The sequence below is a fragment of the Vanellus vanellus genome, assembly GCF_965231255.1.
Source record: "Vanellus vanellus genome assembly, chromosome: 17".
NCBI lineage: Eukaryota > Metazoa > Chordata > Aves > Charadriiformes > Charadriidae > Vanellus > Vanellus vanellus.
Genome location: NC_138922.1, coordinates 12,195,995 through 12,222,355, shown reverse-complemented (window position 1 = coordinate 12,222,355; position 26,361 = coordinate 12,195,995). Strand labels below are relative to the sequence as shown.

General features: G+C 46.8%; 1 protein-coding gene across 1 annotated transcript in view; it reads left to right on the top strand.

Moving 5' to 3' along the window:
* The window catches only part of LOC309679027 (regulator of G-protein signaling 9-like), a gene marked incomplete at both ends in the record, with an annotated part of 28,942 nt that extends 5,281 nt beyond the window's left edge, over positions 1 to 23,661 (top strand). The window contains 16 exons of the mRNA XM_082492252.1: positions 1,315 to 1,411; positions 4,134 to 4,184; positions 4,353 to 4,459; positions 5,238 to 5,289; positions 6,418 to 6,476; positions 6,867 to 6,943; positions 8,731 to 8,812; positions 9,219 to 9,290; positions 15,438 to 15,467; positions 16,099 to 16,160; positions 18,486 to 18,599; positions 19,598 to 19,713; positions 20,213 to 20,300; positions 20,813 to 20,951; positions 21,993 to 22,078; positions 23,490 to 23,661. Of these exons, the coding sequence (XP_082348378.1) occupies positions 1,315 to 1,411; positions 4,134 to 4,184; positions 4,353 to 4,459; positions 5,238 to 5,289; positions 6,418 to 6,476; positions 6,867 to 6,943; positions 8,731 to 8,812; positions 9,219 to 9,290; positions 15,438 to 15,467; positions 16,099 to 16,160; positions 18,486 to 18,599; positions 19,598 to 19,713; positions 20,213 to 20,300; positions 20,813 to 20,951; positions 21,993 to 22,078; positions 23,490 to 23,661 (1,404 nt within the window). The remainder of the gene's footprint in view (positions 1 to 1,314; positions 1,412 to 4,133; positions 4,185 to 4,352; positions 4,460 to 5,237; positions 5,290 to 6,417; positions 6,477 to 6,866; positions 6,944 to 8,730; positions 8,813 to 9,218; positions 9,291 to 15,437; positions 15,468 to 16,098; positions 16,161 to 18,485; positions 18,600 to 19,597; positions 19,714 to 20,212; positions 20,301 to 20,812; positions 20,952 to 21,992; positions 22,079 to 23,489) is intronic.
* Positions 23,662 to 26,361: the final 2,700 nt, after the last annotated feature.

Genomic DNA, 26,361 nt, shown 5'->3' with positions numbered 1-26,361 from the left:
CAGTTTTAATTTAATATCTCTGGAAGCAGAAGACAAAAAAACGAGCATCTTCCACAAAGCAAATGCTCTCTCAGCAATCCGATAATATAAAATGAGGAGATGAGGAGCATGCCCAACTCCATGTGTCTGAGCGGAGGAGGCTCTTGCACTTTTAGGATGGTGCTAGCAAGAAGTCAAATGTAAGAGGAGGAAAATACCTTTGAAAAATCTTCATCTTAAAAAAAAAAAAAAAAAAAAAAAAAAAAGAAGATAACTTGGAACCAGAAATAAAAGAAATCTGGCCCTGAGGGTGAGACTCATCTTCTGTAACATGAGCTGTTGAAAACTCAGGCAGTGAGTCTATAAACGAGTCATCAGCATCCCTCAGGAATCAAAGGCGGGAGATGCTGCCAGATTGGAGGGTGCGTTTCTCCGGATGGTGCGTCTCTGCCCGGTCTCTGGAGGGACTGAGCTTTGCTATGCACAGGCAGGGTTAAGACCCCGGGTGGGTGGGTGCAGCTGTCCACAGGAACTGCTGGAGAGTCAGACTCCCTTGGACACCTCCTTCCTATGAGCTGGGCTCTGTTTCCATGTTTGCAGTCTGCTTTCCCACATGTAAATTCTGGTCCCCGCTGTAATCGGTCCTTGGCCAGCTTTTCAAAGCCTTGGCTCGGGTGGTGGCTGTGCTTTCTCAAAGGACGGGCCGTTCTCATCTCCCCCGGGTTTGAGCTTCTTGATCAGCCCTAGAGCAAAGTGGTGTGCTTTTCCTGTTGCTTTTCTAAAGTCCTGTCTGGTTATTATCTGCAGACCAGAAACAGAACCTTTGCTGTCTGGTCTTCAGCCAAAATATCGCTTATTTTCTTGGTGCATGGTGCAATATCTACGGTGCACAGCTGGGGTATTTGTGCAATAGAAGGACAGATTTTATTTCCTCCTCCTTTTTTCTTTCTTATTGCCCCAGCAAATAGCCCACTGAGCCAGAGAAGAGCATTTATGGGTAGCAGACTTTTCTCTCTCTTTTTTTCTTTTTTTTTTTTTTTTTTTTAGCTCAGCTCTCATGGAGTGGTTACATCCTGTCCCTCATCTGCTAACCCTGGCTGTGCGTGTGTCTTCTGTAGGACGGTGTGACACTGTGAGTCAGTGTGAGAGCTGGCATGGTTTGGAGGTGGCATCTCTGACAGAAAAGGGAAGGTTTGGAGAGGACTGTGGTCATTGCATCCATTCCTGTGGCATGACACTGCATACCCGTCTGGGATGCTGCCCAGAGCTGCGGTGGTCCTAAGGCTCCCTCCTGTCCACTCCTGTAATATGTCCCGTCCCTGCCATGCTTTGCAGATTGAAGCACTTATGATGGAGATGCAGAATCCAGATACAGGCATCAAAATGCAGACGCAGAGGGTGATGATCACAACCATCCCACACGCTGTGGCAGGTAAGAGCTTTGCTGGGGGAAGGGACTGGGCCAAGGAAGTTCATCAAAGAAAAGCTGTGTGTGGACCCGTGGCCACACCAGGATTACCACTGCCTGGCTGCATACTGGAGCCCATGTTCCCAATAAATATTTGCTGTACATCCTTTGAGACATACCTGCTCCCTGTTCTCATTCTCACTCATATCTCATTTTGCTCCTAGCTCTTTGAATCAGACACGCAAAGATTGATAATCACGTGCTTTTAGCTGTCTCACGTGAGTTTAACTCAAATGACTTTGCTTTCTCTTAGCATAGAGGTGAGCAGGTGCTTCAGCCTCCCGACCTATCTTATTCAGTTGTATTGTGATCTGTGATTGTGGCCCAGTGAGGCCAGATCACAAATAAAGATTAATATTAAAATCTGATTAAAATAGGCAGCCTGGCGTCAGACTGAAAGATGGTACTTCAGAAATGAGCAATAAACAATTAGTCTCCCTTTTTATGTTTTCTGCTAATAATCATTTTCCTTCAGTACACAGGAAAAGAACAAAATATTCAACCCACTCTTCTGCCTCTAAATGACAGCTTTTCCTCCTTCAAGCAGGCTGAAGAAGAAACAGATGGAAAGCTGTGCTGTGCTGTGCCGTGTCATGTATGGCATTACAGGCAGCTCTTACCGCGGTCTCCTTTGTGCCTGCTAGCTCCTTTCGCAAGGCACTGTCGCTACCCCTGCTTCCCTGTTCTCCAAGGCTCCACAAAAGCTCTTGTGAGGCATCCTTTGCTATAAATATTCACTCATACTGTACCAAAGTTTCCTTCTCCTGCTTTGGTCTTTCTGCAGCACTTTGAAATCCAGAACAAAAACTCCCACTGAAATCAGTGAGCTTGCTCCAAGCAACTCAGGAGACAACTTAGCCAAATAGATTAATTTTTCCTCACTGTATTTGCAAAGCCCAGTAGGCCCTGTGTGTTGTTTGCCCCATTTTTTTTTTCTTAAAAGGAGGAAGCAGAGGCACTGAGATGAAGTCGCTTGCCCATGGGTACAGTCAGTCAGTGAAAGGGTAAGGAGAACTTGGATGACATCTGAAGCTTGTTCTCAGCAGCACCCTCCTTGCATTTCGGTAGAAACCATATCCTGGCTTACACAGCTATTATGCAGCTGAACTTGATGGAGTGCTTTGCATCTGCAAAGAAGCTGGCCTTGCCTCTCCTAGCTGTTAGCGAATAGTTAAGGCAGCGCTGCAGAAAAGATTGCCCTGTACTGAAGATGATGTGCCCCCTAGATTAAGTGCAGGGGGAACAAGTACTTCTCTTGATGTCTGGCCAACGCAAAATACCACTTCCTAAAAGTCCATGGCTAGATGATGTGGAGGGAAGATGCCCGTTGACGCTCATCCTCTTTGCGTGCTGTCTGCTTTATTCTGGTTCCTTAACCAGAATTTCTGTAAGTTCCCTCTTGCATAAGTCATAAATTCTAGTCAACTTCTGATAGACAAGTGACTTCCAGTCTCCTTGTGTGGCAGTCATCACTCCCTAAACTATATTTTTAGTGCTGCACAAGTTGCATGTATACCGATTGACTTCTGGGTGTTGCAAAAGAGGCAGATTAATGTTTAGTAAGGAAATGGTGAAGACATTATAGCGGTGGACACAGATCCACTGAAGAGAGTTTGGCTCTTTATGTGCAGGAAGGTAACTAGTTAAATTCAGTGTCAGTAAAATGGCTTACAACAGTAAAGGAAAATAAACCTCCACGTTAAATGCACACCTTTGGGGGAAAATGCTTTCAGAGAGAGCTGTCTAGAAATGAGTGATGAGATAATCCTTTAATTTCATCTATTTCAGGAAGCAGGCAGTAGGATAAGAGCTCTGAGCCCCTATTAGAAAGTTAAGTCATCGCTGCAATGTCAAGAAAGGTCAACACCTCAATCTGAAATGCTAGGGGACATTTGGAGGAAAAGACCAATAGTTGATCAGGGACTAAGTACATTTTTGCTCCATTTAAATAGAAGGAGGTTCATGAAATATGCCCCCAGAACATAAAACTAAAACTGCTGGAGGCTTATGCTGACTATGGGTGTCACTGGTCACACTCCCAACAAAAGAACTGGGAGAGATGAAGACTTTGTGAATGCAGAAATCTTGTTTCCCTTCGATATGTCCTGTGACCACTACAACCTGGGTCTGAGACTTGGACATCCCTTCTGCACTGAAACTTGTGTCCCTTAAAGGACTCTAGAGGACTGGTTACTGGTCTCTTACTAAAATTGAGACAGGACGGTGCTCTGTGAACCTGGAGATACTCTGCAGTGAATCTTTCAAGATAAGATGGTGCAAAACAAGGGGCACTTCACCTTCCCTGCGTGTGGAAGCTGTTGCACTGCTTAAGTCCTTCATAAGCCAATGATGAGGGTTTAAGTGTTGCTCAGGCCACGTGTGCTTCTGCGCACTCATGCTGTGCCATCCTGAGGTCACTGCCTGCCTCGGGCACCCTCTCCCAGGGACTGATGCTTGCTTGGTCAGGAGAAAGCCTGAACAACAGCATGGCCAGTGAGAGACCGGCAGTGCATTTTATCTCCGCTTCTCTTGCATGGAGCATTTGAAAGCATGTTTGCAAGAAGGGGTCTGTGCACTCGAGATCCAGAGCACAGTGAGGGGTGAGGACTGGAGAAGGCTCGGTTTTGCCCATGGATTTTTGGCACACTCCCAATTTCAAGCACCTGACATTTTCTTTGCTTTACAGGTAATGATATATTGCAGTGGATTCTCCAACGCTTGCAGATCACTGAGGAAGGTGGGTATTTTTATGTAAAAATTGAGGCTTTTCAGCTTTGAGTGGTAAAACTTTAAGGTCTCCATAGACAAAACCTCTTAGATGAATTCTCTCCTGAGTAGCAGCTCACTTTTAAATTCTGGTGCAGTGTTTCTGTGCAATCAAAGCGTCTGCCTTCTCCATTTTCAGAGGCACTTCACCTGGGTGACCTGTTTGTCAAATATGGCTACATCTACCCTCTTCAGGAGCCAAAGAATCTTATCCTTAAAACAGACGGCAGCCTGTACAGGTTTCAGGTGAGTTGCATCTTCTCTAAAGGCAATGAGAGGGAATTCAGCGCTAGTTTTAAAAACAGGCAGCTGGGGCAATTCCCCAGGAGCTGTAGTCATGAGGCCGTGCTGTGTAGTCATGCTAATTATTCAATGTGCAGGCGGAAGGAGGAAGGGATCCACAGAGAAGTCTCAGGCCAGTTCCCCCAGTTCTGTGTGTCAGATTACAGTTTACAAGCAAACTGCGATACATCGTTCAACTAAATTAGCATAGTTGTTCAACTTCAAAATAGCTGTGCTTTCTTCCAAATGTGTGTTCCCTTCCAGATCTTAAAGTAGCAAATGGAATCGGTGGTTGAAAATATAATGATCTGGGGAGACTGAATAACGGATATACAGAAAGCACAGTAATAACAGGATGTTATCAAGGTTCATGGTTGGACTGTTTCCCCTGCAATGGGAAATTAGGGTATCCTCGTTTGCACTTGGAATGAGGAGTCTGGTTCCCACATGGTGCCAAATTGGGCTCCAGCATCCCTGTCTGAGTGCTCAGGCAGCAGTGAGAGGTTGGCCATGTTAACCGACTGCAGAGCAGGAGTGGATTTGACACTGGCAGTCTGCTGACCTTGAGTCTCCTGCTGTAGCTGTCCCACACCACTGTCTGAGCTGACATGCAGCTAAGGAGCTGAGGCTCTGAGTATAGCAGAGGAGAACTTTCCTCTCCTGCCAGAGTGGGTGGTGCTGCATGCCTCATGGCATGAGTTCAAGGCTACTGTGCACTAACGAAAGGCTCCTTTTTCTGCAGACCCCTTACTTCTGGCCGGCGCAGAGCTGGCCTGCTGATGACACAGACTATGGTAAGTGGTAGCACTGTACATGTTTAGGAGGCAGAGTGCAAGCCCTTGTGTTTGTGCATGCAGTCCTGCACCGTGTTTCCTGTTCATCTTTTTGTTCTGTGTGTCCACATGCAGTGACCAGCCCTTGCATTTTCTTTCGTACTATTTTGTGACTAATTCTCAGTAATGCTGAACTGAGGGAATGCTCCAGATGTGACTGCCTTGTGCTGGCCTTGATGAGAGAAAGTGCTTAAGCTTCTCTTATGTTCCACTAAGATCCTTTGACTGGAACACTGTCTGTTGGGTAGGAAAGACATTAAACACAAGGTTAGATTTCCCTGAGTAGTTAAGTGTATTCCTGGATCTGAGCCCAAGACTGTCTTGCTGTAGCTTTGGATCAAGCCCTGCATTCAGAAATAGTTTTTTCTTTATCTAATGCACAGTGGCTCCCAATATCTCCTGATGGCTCTTTCCATATCAATCTTTTGTTGCCTTTATAATGCTTTTTATTATAGGGCTGATCATGAAAGCTGGGCTAATCAGCTTGGTTTGCTCCTGCGGGCTGTGCAGTTCAGAGACTGATTTTATTCCAAGATTGTTCTCTGTGGCTTTTATCTCCATTACGCTGTAGATCTTCTGGAGAAATAAAAAAAGCCCATTTTAGATTGAAATGTTTTTAATAGACCTGCGAACAAAACATTGGCCTGTGTTTGGAAAACTTGGAGGTCAAACTCTGAATCATAGAAGGGTTTGGATTGGAAGGGTCCTTAAAGATCATCTAGTTCCAGCCCCCTTGCCATGGGCAGGGACACCTCTGAAGAACCTCAGCATCTTAGAGATTTAGTCCAGTATCCTTTGTCCCGTGAAACCCTGGCTGAGTTCCCAAAGGAGGAGTGACTGCCAGCAGAAGGCACACACCATCTGCTCTGCGTGGCTGCTCCCAGCCTGGGCACTGCCTTGTGCCCAGCATCAGCGACAAAGTGAAAGCACCAAGTTCATTTTTCTTAAGTGAGCTTTTGTGAGCTTGGAGCTGGTGCCTGGGAAGATATAACAAAGATTCCTGTGTTTGTCATGTGGGTAAATTTTAAATTATTCTTGGGTTTGTTGGTCTAAGTATAACTGACTGTTTGTTGGCTTCTCCTTCCACAGCAATTTACCTAGCAAAGAAGAACATAAAGAGGAAAGGGATTTTAGAAGAATATGAAAAGGTAAGGAGATATATTTGTTCCATTGCGAGCCCCTCGTTTGCTATAGCTTTAGCCCTCTGTTGCTAATGAATGTAGAGTGGCAAAAAATCACGTCTTCAATTGCACGAGGTGTTATTCCAGCAGTGTCAAAAGCCAAGATTTTGGAAGTGAAAAAGTGGCCAGGACAGAAAAGTACTGTGAAGTCAATGATAATTTTAGTGGGGATAATTTCTCTCCTTGCAGTGGTATTTTTGAACTGTTGCAATTCATGTAATTAAGTTCAGAACAATCCAGATTTCTTGGCGTGGTTGCCAGCCTGGCCTAGTTGAGCTATGAAGAATCAAGAAACCCTAGCATGGGAGCGCCTTGTCCAGAATTTTCACACTAACTGCTTTTTTATTTTTATTCCAGGAACATTACAACATGCTAAACCAAAAAATAAACTACAAGTGGGATTTTGTTATTATGCAGGCCAAAGAGCAGTATAAGTGAGTTGACTTTCATTCCCTTATTTGCATCACTGGGGAGGGTATGAGGAGGCAGAGCTTCACTGACTTAGTAAGCAGTTAAATTATAGTTTAAGAACATAAACTGCATCTTTAAAATAACTTGCAAGTGCCCCTCAAGATTGTGAAACAAACCTGTCTTTCATATCAGCTTGGGGTTCCTCCGTTTAACAAGGAAACTTTGTTCACGTCACACTTTGTGAGTGAAGGATTTCAGTTGTTTTCAAATGACTAGACCCCTGCTTGCAAAGCTTCACCCTCGCACGCTGCACCTGCGTTTCTCTCCCCGCCTGGCATTTGTCCACCAAAGACATGGAATCGGTGTGGTTTGTGAGAGCGAGAGCAGAGGCGGGGGTGGGTGCCTTTCCTGCTGACACATGCGCACGCCTCTTTGCAAATGGTTCTTGCGCGTGCGTAAGTGTGCAAGGGGAGGTTTAGGTTTTGCACCTGATGTGGCTCCCTGAAGAAGCCGAGGGCTGATGCTGCAGCATGCAAGCCCTCATTAGAGACAGCTTCTTTTAGCTCAGGGTTGTCCACGAGCATTTGTGGATCAGGTCCCTCGACTTAGGACCTGTTATTGGTCTGGTCAACTATTGCTTGCACATGTCTCACAGCTGAACTGAATGGTCTGAATCAAGAAGCAGTAAATGTTCCCAGCGGGGATTTCTGGAGAAAACTCTGAAGTGCATACTTAGGCATCCAGCCAAAATGTCTTGACTTTAGGAGCTGAATCCTTCAAATTCCCAGGAAAGTGAATGTGAGATGGGATAAATCCTTTGGAGATAGGATCTTTCCTACTTCTGCGTATTCCTTTTACCTTTTTTACTTCCCAGCACGGCAGGCACTGCTTCTGCTGTTCGGCAGCATTTCTGTCTTCACTGGGATGGTAGCCAAATCGTCAGAATACAGCTCATCAGATAACTGTCTCATTAAACACGAGACTGCTGTTCTTGTAAATTGAGGTCAGACTTGGGCTAAGGGATGCCAAATGCAGTTTTAAAGTTAGATACCGAGACGATGTCTGAACTAGTAGATTAAACACGTCTGAGGCTGTTTGATGATGATGCCGGGGCAGACTGGTGCAGAACAGCCCGCATCCACCCTGTTAACCACGGCAGATTGGCCACATGCAAACAGCCTTTTGGGAATGCTCCATTGCCCATGCTAAGTCCCAAACTGTGCCCAGGAGTTGTCTGGGAAAGAATTAGTTGGTCCAAGCCCAAACCATGCTGGTGCTTCTTCTGTTTAATAGTAGAGGTGATTTGGGTTTTGGTGCCTGGGAACACTGCTTGGTACCATTTCCAAATCATTTTTGTGAGAAATGCCTCCCTTTACTGTGAGATGGGGATGAGATGTGTTCAGGATGTATCTCTGTGTGGCAGTCCGCAGATAGTGCCTGGGGACATCAGAGATGGATAAACATGAGGCAGCAGGACTGACCGCAAGTAGCCGGTTGTTAGCATAAAACTCTACCAAATGGCTGTCTGTCTAATCAAAAGAGGATGTGTCTGCTCCCAGCTGAGCTCAGGAAGACGATGATTTCTCAAAAGCTACAGTCATGTGTGCCCATGTGAACAGCATGATTTGCAGTCCAGAATTAGCTCGGGTAAGATGTGGTCAGGAGGCTGCATCAGAGCATCGTGCAGTCAGAGTGGGACCATGCGGCAGGGAAGACTAGAGGTGTGCCCCCTTTCTCATCCCACTGGTTTTAGCAGAGCAAAATTCATTAATTCCCCCAGTAGAGTTAAATCCTGTTCTTGGCTTCGCAGGGCAGGGAAGGAGCGGAAGAAAGCGGACAGGTACGCCCTGGACTGCCAGGAAAGAGCCTACTGGCTTGTGAACCGAACTCCTGTAAGTAAAGGATGATGGCGTGTGGCTTTAGTGCCTCAGGTGCCCTCCCTGCAGCCACCTGAGACAAACTCCCCCACATCAAGGGCACAGTCCTGGGCATGGCCTCTGGGCTGTGCACCCTGTCGTTGCTTCTTGAGGAAGGGGTCAGCCTAGGCCTGCCCTGAGTCCACACTTTTCTCCTTGGTTGCTTTCAAAGGTGCAAGGGAGGGAGGTCTAGCTGCAGCGGCCATGCTTGGAGGGGAGTGATGCCAAATTTGGGGGGCAGAGCTCCCCCAGGGCATTGCTGGCCAGGAGCTGCTGGCAGTGGAGCCCTTCGGGGCTCGGGGGTCTCCTCATGCATTTGTGTGAACCACAAACTTCAAAACAAATGAATTACAAAACTACTGATGTTTCTCATTCATAACAGCCCGGCATGCTAGATGTCCTAGAGTACGGATTAGATCGCGTAACGGATCCAAATGAAAATAAGGTAAACCAGGTGAGACAGGTTTTTGTTTCACACCTACTGAATTTGTTTGGGAGGACCCAGACAACATCCCTGGGATTGTGGTTTTTTGGGCACCACGGGCTGAGCGAGTCAGCTCAGCCGTGACAGCCAAACAGGTCAGAAGTTGAAGCTGTCTCATTGTCCAGGGGGTGGGGCCCTCAAAATAGGCTTTGGCAGCATCTTTTGGCTTGAAAATACTTTGTCAGCTTTCTTGCCACACAAGTAAGTGTGAGTGTTTAGCTACAGGATATGTTTTCTCTGCTGGGGAAGCTGAATTAAGGAATCCTCTACCTTCAGATGCTTACTGTTGCCTTTTTATTAGTCCTGAATGAACTCTGCGTGGGGTTGGGGATCAGAGGAAAGATCCAGGTTTAAAATAAAGTGACAGAATACCTCCAAAATGGTAATGTGTGGCAAGAAAATGGAGAAGTTGGTGTGTTGGATAGGAGACACAATATGTTGCCAAAGAATGCATATTGTATAGCTAGACTGTAAAGAAACAGAATTAATGAACAGAGACCGTGGAGGCTATAATGGGGGGGACTGGTTCAGAGTCCACAATAAGACACATGCAGTCAATGGATGAGGAGCCGGAGCTGCTCTTCTCTTTCTCCATCAGTCCTTTTAAGCAGTTTTGCATTTGTGCACTTAATGGTGTTCATTTGGAAGTGAAGTCAAAGTGTCTCTCAGCAATTAAATGCAAATGTTTCTGTGATCACACTCACTGTATTCCCACAACTTCTCATTTTTGTAACAGCCTTTAAACATCTCAACAGCCAGAGGCAGGATAATTGCTTTGGCCAACTGTGTTCTGTTGCTATAGAGACTGAAAATGAGCAAAATGTAGGGTTGGGGTGTATTTTATTTTTTCTTGCTGTAAGTAGCAGCTGCTGAAAGCCTTTTTTTTTTTTTTTTATTTTAAGACAAAAGGAGTGGAGGAAAAGGAGAGGGATGGAAAAGAGGAGTAAGCCAACTTCCCACCAACAGTTTTACAGCTGACATGGAAGGAGATTTTAGGTTTGCAAACGGTCTGGAAGCCTGTAGCTATCTGCCAGCTGCTTGGTAGCACAGAGGAAGTGAGCTGAGGGATCTCCCTTCAGTACCCATCCTGGACATAAGAGAGATGGTCAATTCCTCCCATCAAGCAGAGACTCCAAGGAGGGCATGAGCCAAAGGACACTAGCTTTGGGGTGACTTCACTGCTTTTCTCCTTTAAGCTGATCTCTGAGCTATGCCTCCTCTCTGGAGGCTGAGCTGAAGAGGGAAGGTTCTTCTTGCTCCACTTTTTGCTTTTGAAAGAGCGATTGACAATACATGAGACAGCCAAAAGCCCATGTAAAACCACTTTTGGACTAACAGCTTTTTTTAATTATTATTTCTTCAGACTGCTCTCACAAGCACCTGTGGCTCAACAGCCTTTGGTGAACAGAAGGGATGGCACAAGCTCTGCTGGTTAAATGCTGAGCTGGACTGTGCTTTGTTGGCCGTATCTTACCCCTGCTGAAGGCAGTGCAGAGTTTTATTGATGTTTTCTGTGGGCCAAGCCTCTGACTTTAGCATAGGTGAAACGATGAGAGCAGAAAATTGAGTGCATGAATCCAGCAGCCATTTATTTGATTTGTGTCTCTGCTCCCACTCAATCTAGCTTCACTTTGTTGGCCAATTAGTTTTCTTTTATCTTGGCAGCTGAGAAAGAAGATATTCCCGGTGATAATTAATTTCTGACATCAGAATGACTTCTTTGAAGCTGATATTGACATGAACATCTCTCTCTCACTTGCCTCAGACCCTTTGGTGGGCTGCTTCCTCCCTAATTGATAGAGTCCTCTGGGGATAAACAGGTGCTCAGCCAAACATCACACTCCTTTGAAAGGGACTTTTATTACTGACCCATGGGCATCCCTCTCGGTTATAATGAGTTAGGAGTTGTAGTTGGGCAGGAGGATTAAGGCAGAAGTAGCTGTGCATTGAACAGCTAATTAAGGGATGCTTTAGCCTTTTGTTACCCAGGTCTCAGGCTCATGATCGAGCCTCACTGCTCAGTGAGTTACCAGGCAACTGCCAGAGCCCGGTGACTGGCCTGCAGGTACACACTCAGCTTTTGCCGCCTTCTGTAACCAGAGAATCTTTCTGAAAGGTGCTTTAGCTTAGCCAAAAATTACTGTGCTAGATTCAGGGACTACTGAATGAAATGCCCTGGCTTGTTGTACGCAGCAAAGCAGCCACAGATCATCGTAGTCATTGCTGTCCTTTAATTTCATAAGTCTCTGTCAATTTGGCTGCCTGATAAACTCATAACGTCTGCTGCATCCATCACATCTTTTGAAATAACAGTGTCAGAAGCAGATAAACAAGATAGGGGAAAACCAGCAATTTGAACAAAACTGGGCATATGGACTGTCACAGAACTGATTTCCAGCTGTTGGGCTGGAAGCACCAGCACAGTGGAGTTGCATGTTGAGATGATCTTATGCTAGGCTCGGAATTTGCCTTTGGCGTGTGGGGCCCTCAGCTGGCTGCGTGTGGGGAAAGGCCCACATCTGCACCTGAGAGGAGGTGTTTGTGTGTGCAGAAACAGAGCTGTGTGCACGCCGGAGTGCTGTTTGCCACTGCAGTGTCAGAGAGGCAGTGCCCACAGGTTTTTGCAATCAAGTGAGCTGTGGGGGGAGGCTGAGCTATGCTGGCACTGCCCCCTGCTCGGCAGCTGGTACTCTGCAGAGGATCCCCGTGGTCATCCCCCGTGGTCATCCTCGCAGCTGGCCGTGCTGTGTGCACGGACAGAGAGCACTGCAGCGTTCAGGGCAGAGTGCGGGCATGATTTGCAGTGCCCTGTTCCAAAATGAGCTCTGGATAACAGTGGCCTGTGCTTGTTCTTCACTCCGAGCTCCATCTGGGCATACGCACAAAAGCTGTTGTCCAGCTGTTTATGGCCTCTGTAAACACTGAATGGTGGGCAGATAGGCAAAAACATAATGACCATTATCTCCACAATGTGGTCAGGAAGACCCACACTGAGAGCAGAGGAGGTCCATGAGAACGGTTAGCTGGAAGTTAGCAGATGTCCCAGCTCTTGTAGGAGCTCGTGGCTTCAGCAATATGGATCGGCTCCAGACACAGGGCTCTTGAGCAGATCCTGGCTCGCTCCCAGCTGAGCTTTTGCAGCCGCTGCCTGTGTTCATGGAGAGCACTTAGCTGGTGGCAGCGGGGTCTGACGAGGCTGTGCAGGGTGTCCAAATGTTGCTGTGCGTCTTGGGGAGGAGGATCTTTAACAGCACGTGGCACTCGCCTGAGATACACCAAGGTCTTTCACTAATTGCCATTTTGATTTGAAGCCTGCAGGGCTGGGGAGCTTATCCACATTAATTGCGATAAGTCACTCATTAAGGGCATTGCAAAATTAATCTCATTATAAGAAATTACTGTTTTGTTCCAAATATTATTTCCTTCCAAATGGGGGTGGTACAGGGCACTTCAGCATTGCTGCTCTCAGTATCTGGGGGTAAGGATGGGTAGGACGGTGGGGACAACTGGTAGTGCTCAGTAGTAACACAGAGGGTATTCAGGGTCCCTTGTACCAGCAGTGAAGCTGGAAACTGGTGATGGGAGCACTGCTGGAGAAAGGGAAATGAAATGATGTGCAGCTCTGGGGTGAAATTGCTGAGATCCTTCCCAGTTACTGTGGATTTGAGAATTAGAAAAGGCTGAGCACAGCCAGCACCCACCTGCAGCCCTCAGTAGGGTGTTCAGTGCTGGGCTCCTCTTTGATTCTGCTCCAGTTCAGCGTGTGCCACTACACAGCGGTGCTCAGCTCTTCTCATGCCGTAGCTCCCTTTTCTGGGTGAGCCTTGGCAAATCCCCTCCCCACCCTGGAGCACCTCACCAAAGCCCCTTGTCTTTCCCAGGACCAGCTGTCCAGAGCGTTGACCCACACGCTCAAGCTATGGCAGGAGGGGATCCTTGGTGTAGGATGCACTTTTAAAAAAAGAAATAATCTTTCCTTGTTTGCAGACATGGCATTAGCTTAGCTTTTTACTCACCCACATATAATTTCTCTGCTGTGATGGCATTTTAATTCATGCCTTTCTTGCTCTATGTAACATTTAACTTACTGTGTTCTTTTTCCCACCAGCTGTTTGTCTCATGTGTGTGTGGTGTGCTGCCTGCCTCTAAGACCCCTGTAGAAGATAACACAACTTTACTGCCACGTGAGCTGTGTTCAAGCCGTTATGCCAGCATCCACCTGTCTTCACCCCACTGCACAGACCTGTCTGAGGCACCCACTTGACAAAACAGAGGAAGAAATGAGGAGCTTTTTAAAACCATCTAATGATTTTAACGTGTTGATTTTCCTAAAGTAAATTCCCTAGCTGCAATTAAGTTCTACCAAATGGGACAGTTCAGCTGGCACTTGTAAATCTGATGGGGCCTCGGGTTCCCCAAGGAGATAGTGAACTCCTATTGTGCAGGAAATAGCTGGCCTGAAACAGAAACAAAGTTCTGTAAAGAGGACACTTCTAGGACAGTAAACGCAGTGAGTTTCTCTACACGAGCAGGTGATATTTTTTCTTTTTTGCCTTCTATTTCTACAGTCTATCTGAAACAATGATGACACTAGAAATGGGGGAAGGAATGGTGCCTACATGGAAGCTGGCCTGGTATCAGGGGTACAGCTACAGGGGGAAAAGTTGTTCTTTAATCTGTGTGTCCTCCATCGTTTATAAGATGTCCCAGGAGGCTTTGAATCAGCAAGGGATTCTGTTGGCCAAAGATCCTGTTGTCCAGGAGGTTTTTCCTCCCCCTGATGTGTCAGCGCTTACCCCCTTGCACGCAGTTCCTTGTGTGTGGCCAGCAGAGCATCGCCGCTTATGCAGCTACTGTTTGCTTTCCTGTTTGTCCCTGATGAGATTATGTGCACTGCAGTCATTCAGAGCTGGTCATGATATTTCCAGCAGAAAAAGCTTCCTCCCTTTGCAATGCCACAGTTGAGGATCTCTGTTAGTACTACAGTGGCCAGGCTAGGGTTGTGTTCAGATCAGATGGGCTGTCGTCGTGGTAGTGCTGTACAGATTGGCTGATGTGATGTGTATCTGGCTCCTGCTGCTGAAATGGTGAGTGTGCCCCCTCAAAATCAACCAAGTTTCAGCACAATTTTTCTTCCATATAAAGAATAGGTTGTCCCTCCTGAGCAAGACTAGTTAGTGACAATAGTTAAAATGCAAAAGCAGATCTGCACCGGTGTCCCCACGATGGTCCCCTCACAAAGCAGCCCTGGGAGAGCGTCTTGCCTTTCACAAAATAGGGGCAGCTCAGGGTGCAGGTTCTCTGGTGAGAAGATGGGAGAAGCAGGCTGCCTGTGCCATTCGTGCTGTAGCTGTGCCTGCTTCATCCCTTGTTGCTTGCAAACTGCACTTCACCAAGGCACTCTGCAGACCCGTGTCTGCCACAGGGTTAGTTTGATAGTATAATTCTGGGATGCAGATCTTGTGGGCTAAAACAGGAGATGAAGAACCGAAACACTGCATAAGCCGTTAAAGGTTTTCTGGGAACATCCCTGACTTAGCCTGTCTTTCCTTCTCCCTCCTCAAGTTTAATTCACACAAAGTAACTGTGCTTCAAAGGAAGCTGTGTGAATAAACACCCTGCAGTTAATTTCTTGCCTTCAATTGCTTGCTCATTTGTGGATGACATGTAACATAGTCTGAGTTATTCAAATCACAACATAAGCACCCTTTGTGCAGCAGATACTGCTTCTGAGGCTTTTAATTGTGGTGTTTATATTTTGCAATGTGTTGGTTCCTGTCTCCTTTAGCTAATATTGAATGATCTAATCTGTGTCTCGTAAACGAATCTATTTTAGCTCCATTAGAATAACCCCTTAATTGAAGGCATACAGGCAGCCTGTGATGGAAGAAGCAACGCTAAACAGTAAATACAGCTAATGGAACAATTTACGGTGTGTGGATGCTCTTAGCTTTGATGATACCCTGATTAGCTTAGCTGCTGTGTTTGATTTTAATTGTAATGAGAATTAATTGGAGAGCGCTGCCCAATGGCAGCCCTGCAACGGTGTTTTCATGTCTCAAAAAAAGGCAAGTGAAAGCGCTCATCCAAATTTAATGATTTGTGTTTATTTTACAGAAAAAAACTATGGACGTTTATAGGAGAGAGGTAAGTGGTCCTTCCCTCACTTTTAGGTGTTCATCCTGTATGTATTGCTTACGTCAGTGTTGCATGGGGGCTCAAAGTCCCCTTTGCAGGGGATAAACTGTTTTAAAAACACCTGGGTTTTGCTGGCAGAGTCTCTGCCCCATGAAGCTTTTGGTCAATGTGCTTTCCGGACATTTCCTGCCACTGCACCTCCCACTGCAGACAGCCAGCAGCTCTCCCAGTGACGGGAAGGCTCAAGCAAGGACAGACACCAGGGCTAATATCCAATAGATCAAAATTAGTAGTGGGGAAATCGTAGGCGCCAGTGTAGAAACAGCCAAGGATCAATGATAATTGCATGCTAAGTCATCCAGAGCATTTGTAGGTGCCTAGAATGCCATTATCCAATTTTTTATATAGCGTTGGGAGTGCTTTTTAATTACTAGCACATTGCAAAATGCTCTTCTGACATTTGCAATAAGCTCAGTGAGAACAGCCATTTTACTAATACAGTTTAGGGATTCTCTGATTCCTTGGATATCCAATAATTAGGGAAGAAGCAGTCCCTGTTGTAGTTAGCCTCACTACCTGGGAGAGGGCTTGTCTTCACATCCCCATGCTTCTAACCATGGATGTGTCTGATCCTTCTCAGATCATGTACTATCAGCAGGCCATCATGAAGTCCAGAGTGAAATCTTCTGTCTCTCTTGGAGGGTAAGTCCTGTTTTCCTTCTGTCCACAAATTAATTAGTCTTCAGCACTCATCTCCTAATGAGATGATTAAGCTATCTGCTTTGGCAGCTGGTCACTCAGTCAGGGGAATCAATATGGTGGCCACACGCAGTGTTGTTTGTGCTGTCTGGGCTGTGCGTTGCCTGGGCCAGGAGGCATAAGGCAGAGGAAGGGTCAGAGTCCCAGTGATGATGAAGAGTCTCCCTCGGAGCTAAGGGGAGCTTTACTGTGAATATCTGTAGAGCAGTGCCAGCCTCTAGGCTGAGATTCCCTCTGAAATCAAGAGATGTTCACACTGATCAGGACTGGGCTGTGGCGCTTGGGATCCAGCACAGCTCTGCAGTCTGTAAAAGCAGCTGCATGGAGGCTGCCTTGTGAAGATGCACCAGTGTGTCCGTCCTGTGCCTGGTACTGTGTGGGATGAGTAAGCAGGAGGGACAGAGTGACCCTCCTGTCCCTGGTCCTCAGCCTGCTGGGCTGGATTCAGCCCCAGCAAGTGTTCTTGCTCGTATGGTGATGCTCACCAGAAGGCAGCAGGCTGGGGAAGTCTTGGGTTATTCTGTATTATGAAGGAACACACTCCATAAATGTCCAAGCAATTAATTAGTAATTCCTCTTCTCAGTGGGAATGTTTCCTGATCAGATTCTTGATGAATCCCATTAAGTGCAAAGTCCTAGCACTAGCCATTAGTGCGTTTGCCACAGGCATTTCTTACCTGGAGTCTTACGTGCTGGCCAGTTGCCTAGAGGTGCAGTCCACACCACCAGTCTGTTTTACATAGCCATTGCCACCCAGAGGTTCATATTGAATCTGAGATAAACAAGGTGCTCAGCCCTGTTCCCTGGGAGAAGACAGTCATGGATGAATGAAATGGGGGGAAGAGTCTGGGAAGCAGTGTTGTCTTCAGAGAACCACAACTTGCAAGGCATCAGCAGTTCTGCTCATTTCTTCTGTCACTGACTCCCAGGTCACTTGAAACTCTCCTGCCTCAATTTTCCAAACTGAGCTGGAGCTGGGGACACCTGACTACCTTCCAGGAATTTTGTGGTGCTTAACTCTTTGGCAATGGAGCTTTGCACACCTTAGTCCTAGTCTTCTGATGGATAATGCCTATCACCTGGATCAAAAAATCCTCAGGAAATTTGGATCTCCGTGTCAGCTGCAGGATTTGGTCCAAATCAAATTATTATTGATGAGGATAAGAGCAGCAACTAGATAGTGGACATGCATCAGAGGATTGCATTGATTTAGGAGGAGCTCCAAAGCACTGATTATTAAAAGGACAGAGCAATGTTACCAGAGTTGACAGGTTTAGATTTGTAGCCTGATTAGAATATATAGATCGGAGTGGATTATGCAGGTGCTGAATGCCTTCGCATTTCCAGTGAGAAGATAGGATCGAGCACTTCTATGTCAAACCTGTGGTATGCTTTGTGCAGTAGCATTGTATAATTGCAGGATCTGTGCCAAGGTGCCTGTTAGCAATGGGTCCTTGGACAGTGCACTCCCCACTTTGAGCACATGAAAGCAGTTTGGCCTGGAAGGAATTTTAAACACAGAAACCAAATGATTTTTTCAAGAATGAAAGAGGGAGGAGAAAGCTAAAATTCCAGGACATTAGTGAAATCGGTTGTAATTACAAGTCTGGCCAACTTAGAAGGTAGGAGAAGTGTTTGTCTGGTTCCTGCTAGGATATAGACATTTTTGCTTTCTGCCAAGCCCTCAGAGTCATTTGCAGAGGAATGAGCTGTGCGGTAGGTGAGAGGAGGAAAGGAGAAGCCGCGCTGTGCCCTCAGCACTCCTCCACCTCTCCTGGAGCTCCCTGGGCTCTCCCACATCCATGGGAAGGCTGTAGAGAACCCACTCGAAGCAAATGCAGCACTTGCTCTCCTCTTCTCTGGTGCTTTACTCTCTGTAATGTGTGGCAAAATGGTGCAGGATCAGGCCTTTGCCAGTTGCCTGGAGAAGGAAACAGAAGCCACTTTAGGGTTTAGTCCCACTTCCTTGAAATGAAGAGGCAAAAGGAGGTGATGGAAGAGAGTCTTGTATCTCCCTACACTTGAACTGACAAAATCACTGCTTTGAAAGACAACCAGGAGGTGTCTGTTTGGGAAATGGAAAATATTAACTGAGCTGATGAATCTATTTTTCTAGTAAGGCAGTGGCCACATTGAAGACCCCTGTGCTGACAGGGCTGCACCTCTGAAGGTGTCTATAGACTGTTCAGCCATTTATTTGGTTGTAATGGGGGCGGCTACAATTCTGCCTGCAAATTAATGTTTTGATTTTGTTGGATTTACTTGCAGACTTGTGAAGTACTCTGAGCAGTTCCTCTCCAATGATCCTATCCTGTCTGGATGTCTCCCCAGCAACCCCTGGGTAACAGATGACCCTGAGTTCTGGGATCTCAATGCAAAGCTGTATGTATTTGTATTCTTTTGCCAGCTTGTGGTTTACACTGACCTTTATGCTGATAGAAATCAGAAAAGGGAACCACTGATTTTGTCATGATATCTGGTCTCTGATCATGAGCAGGGAAGCATTCTCTTTCTGACATAGCTTGGCCATGCTGAAGAAACTGCCTCTTGGGAATACTCCATGCTGAACTTCCAGAATTATCTTCTTCAAGTGGAGCCTTCTGTAACATTGCAGAAATTCCTAAACTGATGATGGGAGTATGTACTCAGCCACCGCTGAGTGGGTCTAATCCTCCCCTTGGATGGGTGAAGTCCTCTTTTGCTAGCACAGAAATGGAATATAGCCAGTTACGCTCAGGTATAGCACTTGGTTTAGTGTTAACCTTGCTAACGTAGGTGCTGCCAATGGTGTAGCAATTCAGGGTTCAACTCCTGGCCCTTGATCTTTGCACACACCTCAGGCTGATTTCTTAAGAGAGAGTTTGGGTTGGAGGCACGTAGTGGCTGTTCATCCCTTCTTGGAGGTCTCCCTTGGTTTTTCCATTCGTATCGTATTTCCTAATTATACAGTGGCATCTCTGTGCTTGAAGCACGCAACATATTACTGGTTCTCATTTGAGACCAGCAATCCCGTTAGAGTGATAATATCCCATTAGATAGCCCCAAAGGATTCCTTCACAGAATGCTTTTATGAGAAGCAAAGCTTTGGGCAACAACCAGTGCCTCCTCCAGAACAGGACTGAGTCAAACCTCCGGCAAAGCTGGGCCGTCATTGTGAGAGCAGCATAAATCCGAGATAAATCCTCATCCCACTGTGTACCAAGTTGTTTAATTACAGCTTACTTAGTGGGCAGACTTCAGGAGCTCATTACAGCATTCTGGAAAACAGAGTGCTGAGAAGTCTCTTGGCATTCCAGCAAAGGGCATTTTGGTTTTAATTAATCTGCCAATTAGATAGGCCACATGAAGCTGGCAGTGCTGTTTGTTTTCAACCTGTGCAGAGTGGAAATCCCCACCAGAATGCGTGTGGAGCGATGGGCCTTCAATTTCAGTGAGCTGATACGGGACCCGAAAGGTCGGCAGAACTTCCAGCTCTTCCTGAGGAAGGAGTTCAGCGGTGGGTCTGTTGCGTCTCTCTCTTTGCCTCTGCCTAGGCCACACAGCAGGACGCTGCACAGCTGAGACAGAGCAGTGGTGGCAATCCATGCCTTTGCAGTAGGTGCTGTGAGCTGAGACAATGACAAAGTCACAAAGTAAAGGCCAGAGAAGTGACTTTGGAGGCAGTGGCTGTGCAGCCAGTGCATGCAATACCATCTAGTGGCACAGGACACAAAGTACAGCCCAGGGCACTCCCTGTGCGCAGGGACTGTTCCCAGGCAAGCTGGAACTGGCTGGATTCACAAGTTCTTACAGGTGACGTTTGTCCCTAAGCAGAGAGCAGAGGAAAGTTGTTTTCCTCCGTCAGTCCCAAGGGGATTTTCAAGGTGGCTGTAAGAATTGGAGAGACTGAATTGGGGCTAACACATACAGTGTCAAACAAATTCAGTTTAGGAGTTAATAATGGGGTTGCGTTTTCCTCAGTCTTGCTCTCTGCTGACTGCATCCTTGTTGTGCAGGAGAGAATCTGAGTTTCTGGGAAGCCTGTGAGGATCTCAAGTATGGAGACCAATCCAAAGTCAAAGAAAAAGCAGAAGAAATTTATAAGTGAGTGTGATAATTTTGCATTCTTAAACTCTTTGTGCATGAGTCCCAGCACCTTCTTGACCCATTGTCATTCTCCAAATGATTTATTCCTGAGACTTTTCATTGTAAGCTGTCATTAAATGTGGCAGTCCTATGTCCCTGTGTAGGAAAGGAGCTTTTGAAGATGAAAGCATTAAGTATTGTTTTATTATATAGTGGAGAACAGAGAGGAAAACTATTACATTTGGGTCTTGGCATGTAATTTAAATAGAGGTGTGGAGTAGCGGAGACTTGTGGGGCTGCCACAAGGAGAGTGGAGAGACCCTTTTTGCTTCCAGTCAGCTAAAATTTGGTTTATGTTGTGTGTTAGCAGTGCAACAGGAAGTGACTGTTGAAGAGGAGATTGACTGCCCAAGATCAGGACAGCACATTGTAGTGGGGAGCTGAGGGGACTTTTCCTTTCACAAATTGACAGAGGCATCTCCAGGAATTCTCCAGTTGTTAATGGCAGTGTTGATTCTTCCTCCTTGCAGGCTCTTCCTAGCTCCAGGAGCAAGGCGCTGGATTAACATTGATGGCACGACAATGGGCATCACAGTCAAAGGTCTCAAGCACCCTCATCGTTATGTTTTGGATGCTGCTCAGACCCACATTTACATGCTGATGAAAAAGGTTTGTTATTTGTTTCCAAAGCCTTAGGGGGATTCCAGTTCTCTGGGCCTTTCCACGCCTTTGTGTGCCATCAGCTGTCACTTTCAAGTTGCCTTTGTTTGAAAATCCCTCAAATTTGCTGACTGAAGCAAGCACTGGTTCAGGCCTTTGTATTTTGCTGCTTCTTCTTCCCTCTAAGCCAGCACATCCCCACGGTGGTGAAGGTCAGGTGTCTGCTGGAAGTCCTACTTTCTAATACCAGCTTGGTCACCAGCTCATTCAAAGCTTGAACAAATCTTTTAACTTTATTCAGTTAGTACCCTGTGTGTGTTGCATCAGGTATCCCTAGGGTGGGATGCTTGTATCCAAATGGACTTCAGCAGTGGATGGGAAAGGTAGTAGCAATTGTGATATAACTGCATGAGTTTTGTACAAAGAGCATAACCAGCCATGGCCCATCTCAAGTTTTACTGATTATTTTTCACACATATTTCTGCGGTTATGTTGATAGGCACCCTTCTTTTAGGTCTGATGCAGCAGACTGCGGACTGATGTCAGCATACAGTATATCATGGCTTTCATAAGATCAGGGTGACCACAAATAACCCGTAACTCCACCCTCTGAGCAATACACAATACACTTAGCAGGAAGGAGCATTGTGGGCCAGAGCAGCAGCTAATGCACATTGACACTGAAAGCAGCAGAACTATACAGATTTTTGCCAGTTGCTGAAAAGTTTGGCTCCTGAAACATGAGTGTCTCACCTTGCAATGACTGTGAGACACTACTGGCCTGGGCTAAGCTCAATTTGGGCCTTTTTGTCTGGATCATACCTGGGAAGCTTTACTGTGAGATGGAAAATCCTGGGAATTTTACACCAAGATGAAAGGGTATTGGTTTCAATAGCTACATTTGCCTGAAAGATGCAAAGTCCCTTGGGCTGCTGGGGGAGATTATCTAGTTCCCAGCCTCCCTGGGCCCTGAGCAGCTGTATTTGGTGGTGATTTTAATGAGGGTGTTTGCAGCCTGTAACTACCAGTTTCTCTTTTTTCTCCTAGTAGGACTCCTATGGCCGCTATTTAAAGTCTCCAATATACAAGGAAATGCTGGCCAAGGCTGTTGTGCCACAAGAGACTGTCAAAAAAAGGCAAGTGAAACTGGATGTAATTGTGGGGTTTGGTTTTTTTGTTGTAGCAAGGGTAGAAAAAGCCTGAGTTGCAGCGAAATTACTATGATTTAGATGTTCACTTAATTAAATAAAAATTTTCACTAAAAAGGTGCCTTGCTTTGAGACTGATTGTGACGTTTATTTGTGAGCCCTTTGGAAGTGGCTTGTGTGCAGTCAGAATTGACTTGACAATTGCTCGGCTGCCTTCTCTGTTGGGTCTGTTTAGAAAGGCTGTGATTGTTGAATTAATCATGGCTCCTTTCCTAGAAGGAGAGAGCATTGTGTACAGGGCATGGGAAAACTCCCACCCACAAAATGCTTGCTGCCAGAGGAAACACAGAGCCACTGCAGGGTCCTCCATGGGTTCTGCTCAGCTCTGCCTGGACAGAGCCACTTACCCCCTGCAAAGTGAAGGTTGGTAACAGGCAGCCACATGGGAGCAAACAGCATCTTACGTGCAAGTGACTGCTGGCACAAGGTAGAGAGACTTAGAAGGGGCAGGCTTGAAATGGGTTTTTCCCGACCAAGATGAAGGTTGTATGGCAAATGTAGGCCATTTGAACTGCAGTTGCTTCTTAAAGCTGAGCGTGCAACGTCGGAGCCAGACTGGGTGGTGTGCTTTTTTTCTCTGTTCCTCTTCCACTTGTCAATCTAGCAAGTAAGAAAGAGGAATCATGGACTTTCACACTGTTGTTTCATCTAAAGCTCATTTCAAGTCAGTGGAAAAAATCCTCCTGCTGTCCTGGGGGTTTGGTTAGTTTTTCCCTAAGCCACACATCACAAGGTTGCTGGCAGGTGCTGGTTGGCCCCTGGTGACTATCTTCGTGTTTGTCAGTGCCTGTTCTGGAGACACAATACTCAGCATCCTGGGTAAGCTAAAGAGACAGTAGCTCATCCAGAGGTGGTTTAACACTTGTTTCCACTGCTGCTGGTAGTGGCTTTGCTGAAGCAGGTAGCAGGTGGTTTTTTTGGGTATCACAGACAGCAGAAACACCCATACTGGTCCCTAACTTCATCTTACTGAGGGCACTAGAAAAAATTCCAGTGATGGTAGTTGTTTGGCTTCACACTGAGTGTTAGTTATGTGCAAATGCTTACAACAAAAGAAGTAGTGTACTGGCCATCTCCTGGCCTCGGAGTCCCTCGCAAGGACCAGGAGCAGGACTGCCTTTATGCTTTTAGCAGTTCTGTAGTTGATGTGTGGCACTGAGTCCTGCTTTAAACCATCTCATCCGCATTTGCAAATCTTTGTTGTTGTGTGGGTGATAGTGGCACATCTGCCTCTTGTGTCTGAGCTTGCCCTCCTGGTCAGTTTTCTTACCGGGGTGAGTTTTTGGTGCCCTTCTACTTTTCAGTAATGCCCTGCATCTTTCTGTCACTCTCTGCCCAGCTCCACTTTCCCATTCGGACGCCGTCATCTCCGCTCCAGCCCCAGCCCCGTCATCCTGAGGCAGCAGGAGGAAGAGGCCAAAGCCAAAGAAGCTGCCACGACCGTGGACATCACGCAGGTCATGAGCAAGCTGGATCGCAGGAGCCAGCTCAAGAAGGAACCTCCCAAGTAGGCTCTGAGCCCCGCAGGGCACAGCGCAGGGAAAAGACAAGCCGAGGCTGGTGCTGAGCTTCGTCTCCCCTTCCTGAAGGTGTCAGTGCTGCTTTAGGTTTCCCAGGCCGGCACTGCCAGCAGCCTGCTTCCTGCACGTTGCCATGGCTTCTGGAGCAGCAGATGTCATTTCCCAGGCATGGGAGTGCTGCCGGAGCCAGGCTGCTGGCTCTGCCGGACTCGGGGTGCGGGGGCCCGGCTCCCTGCCCGCACACCTCAGAGGTGGGGATGCCTTCTGGCTGCCCCAAGCACCCCCAGGAGGCTGGGCAGCCGGGCCGCCTCTCCCTGCCTCCTTCAGGAGCCAGGATGGCACAAGGCAGACTAAAGCTCTGCCATCCCAGTCCTTTGGGTTCAAATCAGCCTTCCTCAGAGCAGAGGTGGTCCGCATCGGAGTGCATCTGCACTGGCATCCATCCTCTCGCTGGGATGTGTGCCCTCCCAAGGGATGCACCCCGGGCACCCCTGAGAGAAGTGCACCCTCACTTGAACTATCCTGCACCTCCTAGCCAGCGCAAAGGAGCCACAGGCAGTAGAGCGGGATAGACTTCTTGTGTGTAAAGTAGGATGAGCGCTTCTGAAGGTTTGGCTGACCCTTTGAATTTTAATGACACTCCTAAGCGCCTCTGGCACGCTGGAGATGATCAGTGGAAAGCTCTGCTCTCCCCTGTGACTCCCCCGCAGGATGAGCTAGGTGTGCAGGCATAGAGAGCCATCTCTCGCAAGAGTCTGCAGGAGGGCTTGAGAGATGCAGCCGCGGCTTTGTGTTTCTTTTATCAAATCCTTCCTGCCTCTTGTCTTGTCTTTTTCCTGCTCTTCTATTTTCTGTTGTTAAAAAAAAAAACAAAAAACTAACAGGAGGTAGTTCCAGTTGTCACTGGCTTGTAGCCCAGAGGCAAGGAAGAACCGGGGCAGAGGTGTTAAAAGCTGATTTCAACTTTAGGTAGTGTTTTTTTTATTTGCTCTGTCTCTTTTGCTCTTTAGAATGAGGCAACTTAAACAACTATGTTAGTGCTTAAGAGCTGAGGGAGATTCCAGGCTTCGCTGGGAAACCCCGGTATGTCTGGACTAGGCCAACAATTACCAGAAGCGGGAAGATTCCTGCAAAGCCCAGTAAAGGCAATTGGGGGGGCAGAAAAGCTTCCTTGTTTGTTAGAATTTAAGGAAAGCAGAGGGACTGGGTGGGAAGGACTGAGGTCCGGGAAGCTTCTTCACTCCTGTTTTATTGTTCACCCGCTTTTAATACTGGTATGATTTTACAGGCGATGGGAGATGGAGGAGGCTGGGTGTGAGTGGGAGCCCTCAGTACCAGGGTGCGTGCAGACCTTGCGCACAGGGAGGTAGTCAGGCGATGGCTGTGTCTGAACAGCTTTGAACAGCGACTCTCGCTCTCCCTGTGCGTGTTATCGGAGGCAGAATCAGGGCTACGTGGTCTGATCTGGTATCACTGCAGAACTAGTCTCCTCTGCTTTGCAGCTGAGCTAGGGAGATTTTCATGACCTCCGTTAACCTAACGGTGATAAACCTTAGAGGAATTGAAACCAAGCTGCATGAGTCTTGTGCTCTGATGTCAAGGTCTGCTTGCTAAGCCTCTGCTCTTATTCTCAGTGGAAGCAATGGCAAATTTTGCAGTATCGTAAGAGTGAGCAGGCTCAGACCATAAATTTTTCAATTCTGCTTAATATTACAAGGCTTTGTTAAGTGAGGTACTGAGCACCATCAACCTTACTTGACATAAGAGCACTGAAGGATACTCAAGATCTTGACAGGGTTGGTCCAAAGCTACTTGGATGTGATGAGCTCTACAGTCTCTTCAGAGTTTGTATAACATGGAGCACTGAGCATGTTGGGATTGCCAGTATGTAGTAACACGTGGAAGTTGAAGTCAGGGTATAAATAATAAATAACAAATCTGTGTGTTCCAGTCAGTCCCTCTGATTCTACTTCTGTTTTGTTCAGCTTTGCTTTTTATGTTCTCTCTATCTATTCCTTTCTCTGATTTTTTTTCATCATCTCAGCTTTGCATTGCTGTCCCCCTGGCATGGGTTAATGCTGCATGCTCTGGAGTCACTGCGCTTGTGAAACACCAGTCCTACACTTGCAGGGAGAAGCTGGCTCTGTTCTTCTTATATGCTGAATAAGTTGGCGTGACCCAGAGTCCCACTCCTCCGGCCCTTGCTGTTCAGTCCCTGAAGAGGAAGGTTGCCTGGTACGAAGTGTGACCATGGTACAAACTGAACTTCACTTTGTGCCAGCCAAGAAATTGTTTGTTCCCACTGGAAATCAGAGCAATATGTTGTTTCATTTCTTGGCCATTGCTTCCATGCATTCATCTGTCCAATAAAAATAAATGTAGAAAATGAAAAAAGAACCAAGTTCATCCTTCTCTGTCTTGTCTCAGTGTGTTCATCCTTCACTATGTCATCTCTCTGCCATGCATGCATGCATCTTCTGTATGTGCCTCTGCTCTCATCAATCCTCTTTGGACAATTGAGCTGCATTTCATTTCTGCTGGGAGTGAGTCCTTGGGAAACGGTGGGGGGGACCCATGCACGCAGCATGTCCTCCGCTGATCAGTCTGTACTCAGGCTCGTCCTCAGGGCTGAATTAGCTGAGCTGGAGACTTCACAGCACCAGCCAGGGACACTGGGGGCTTCAGCGCAAG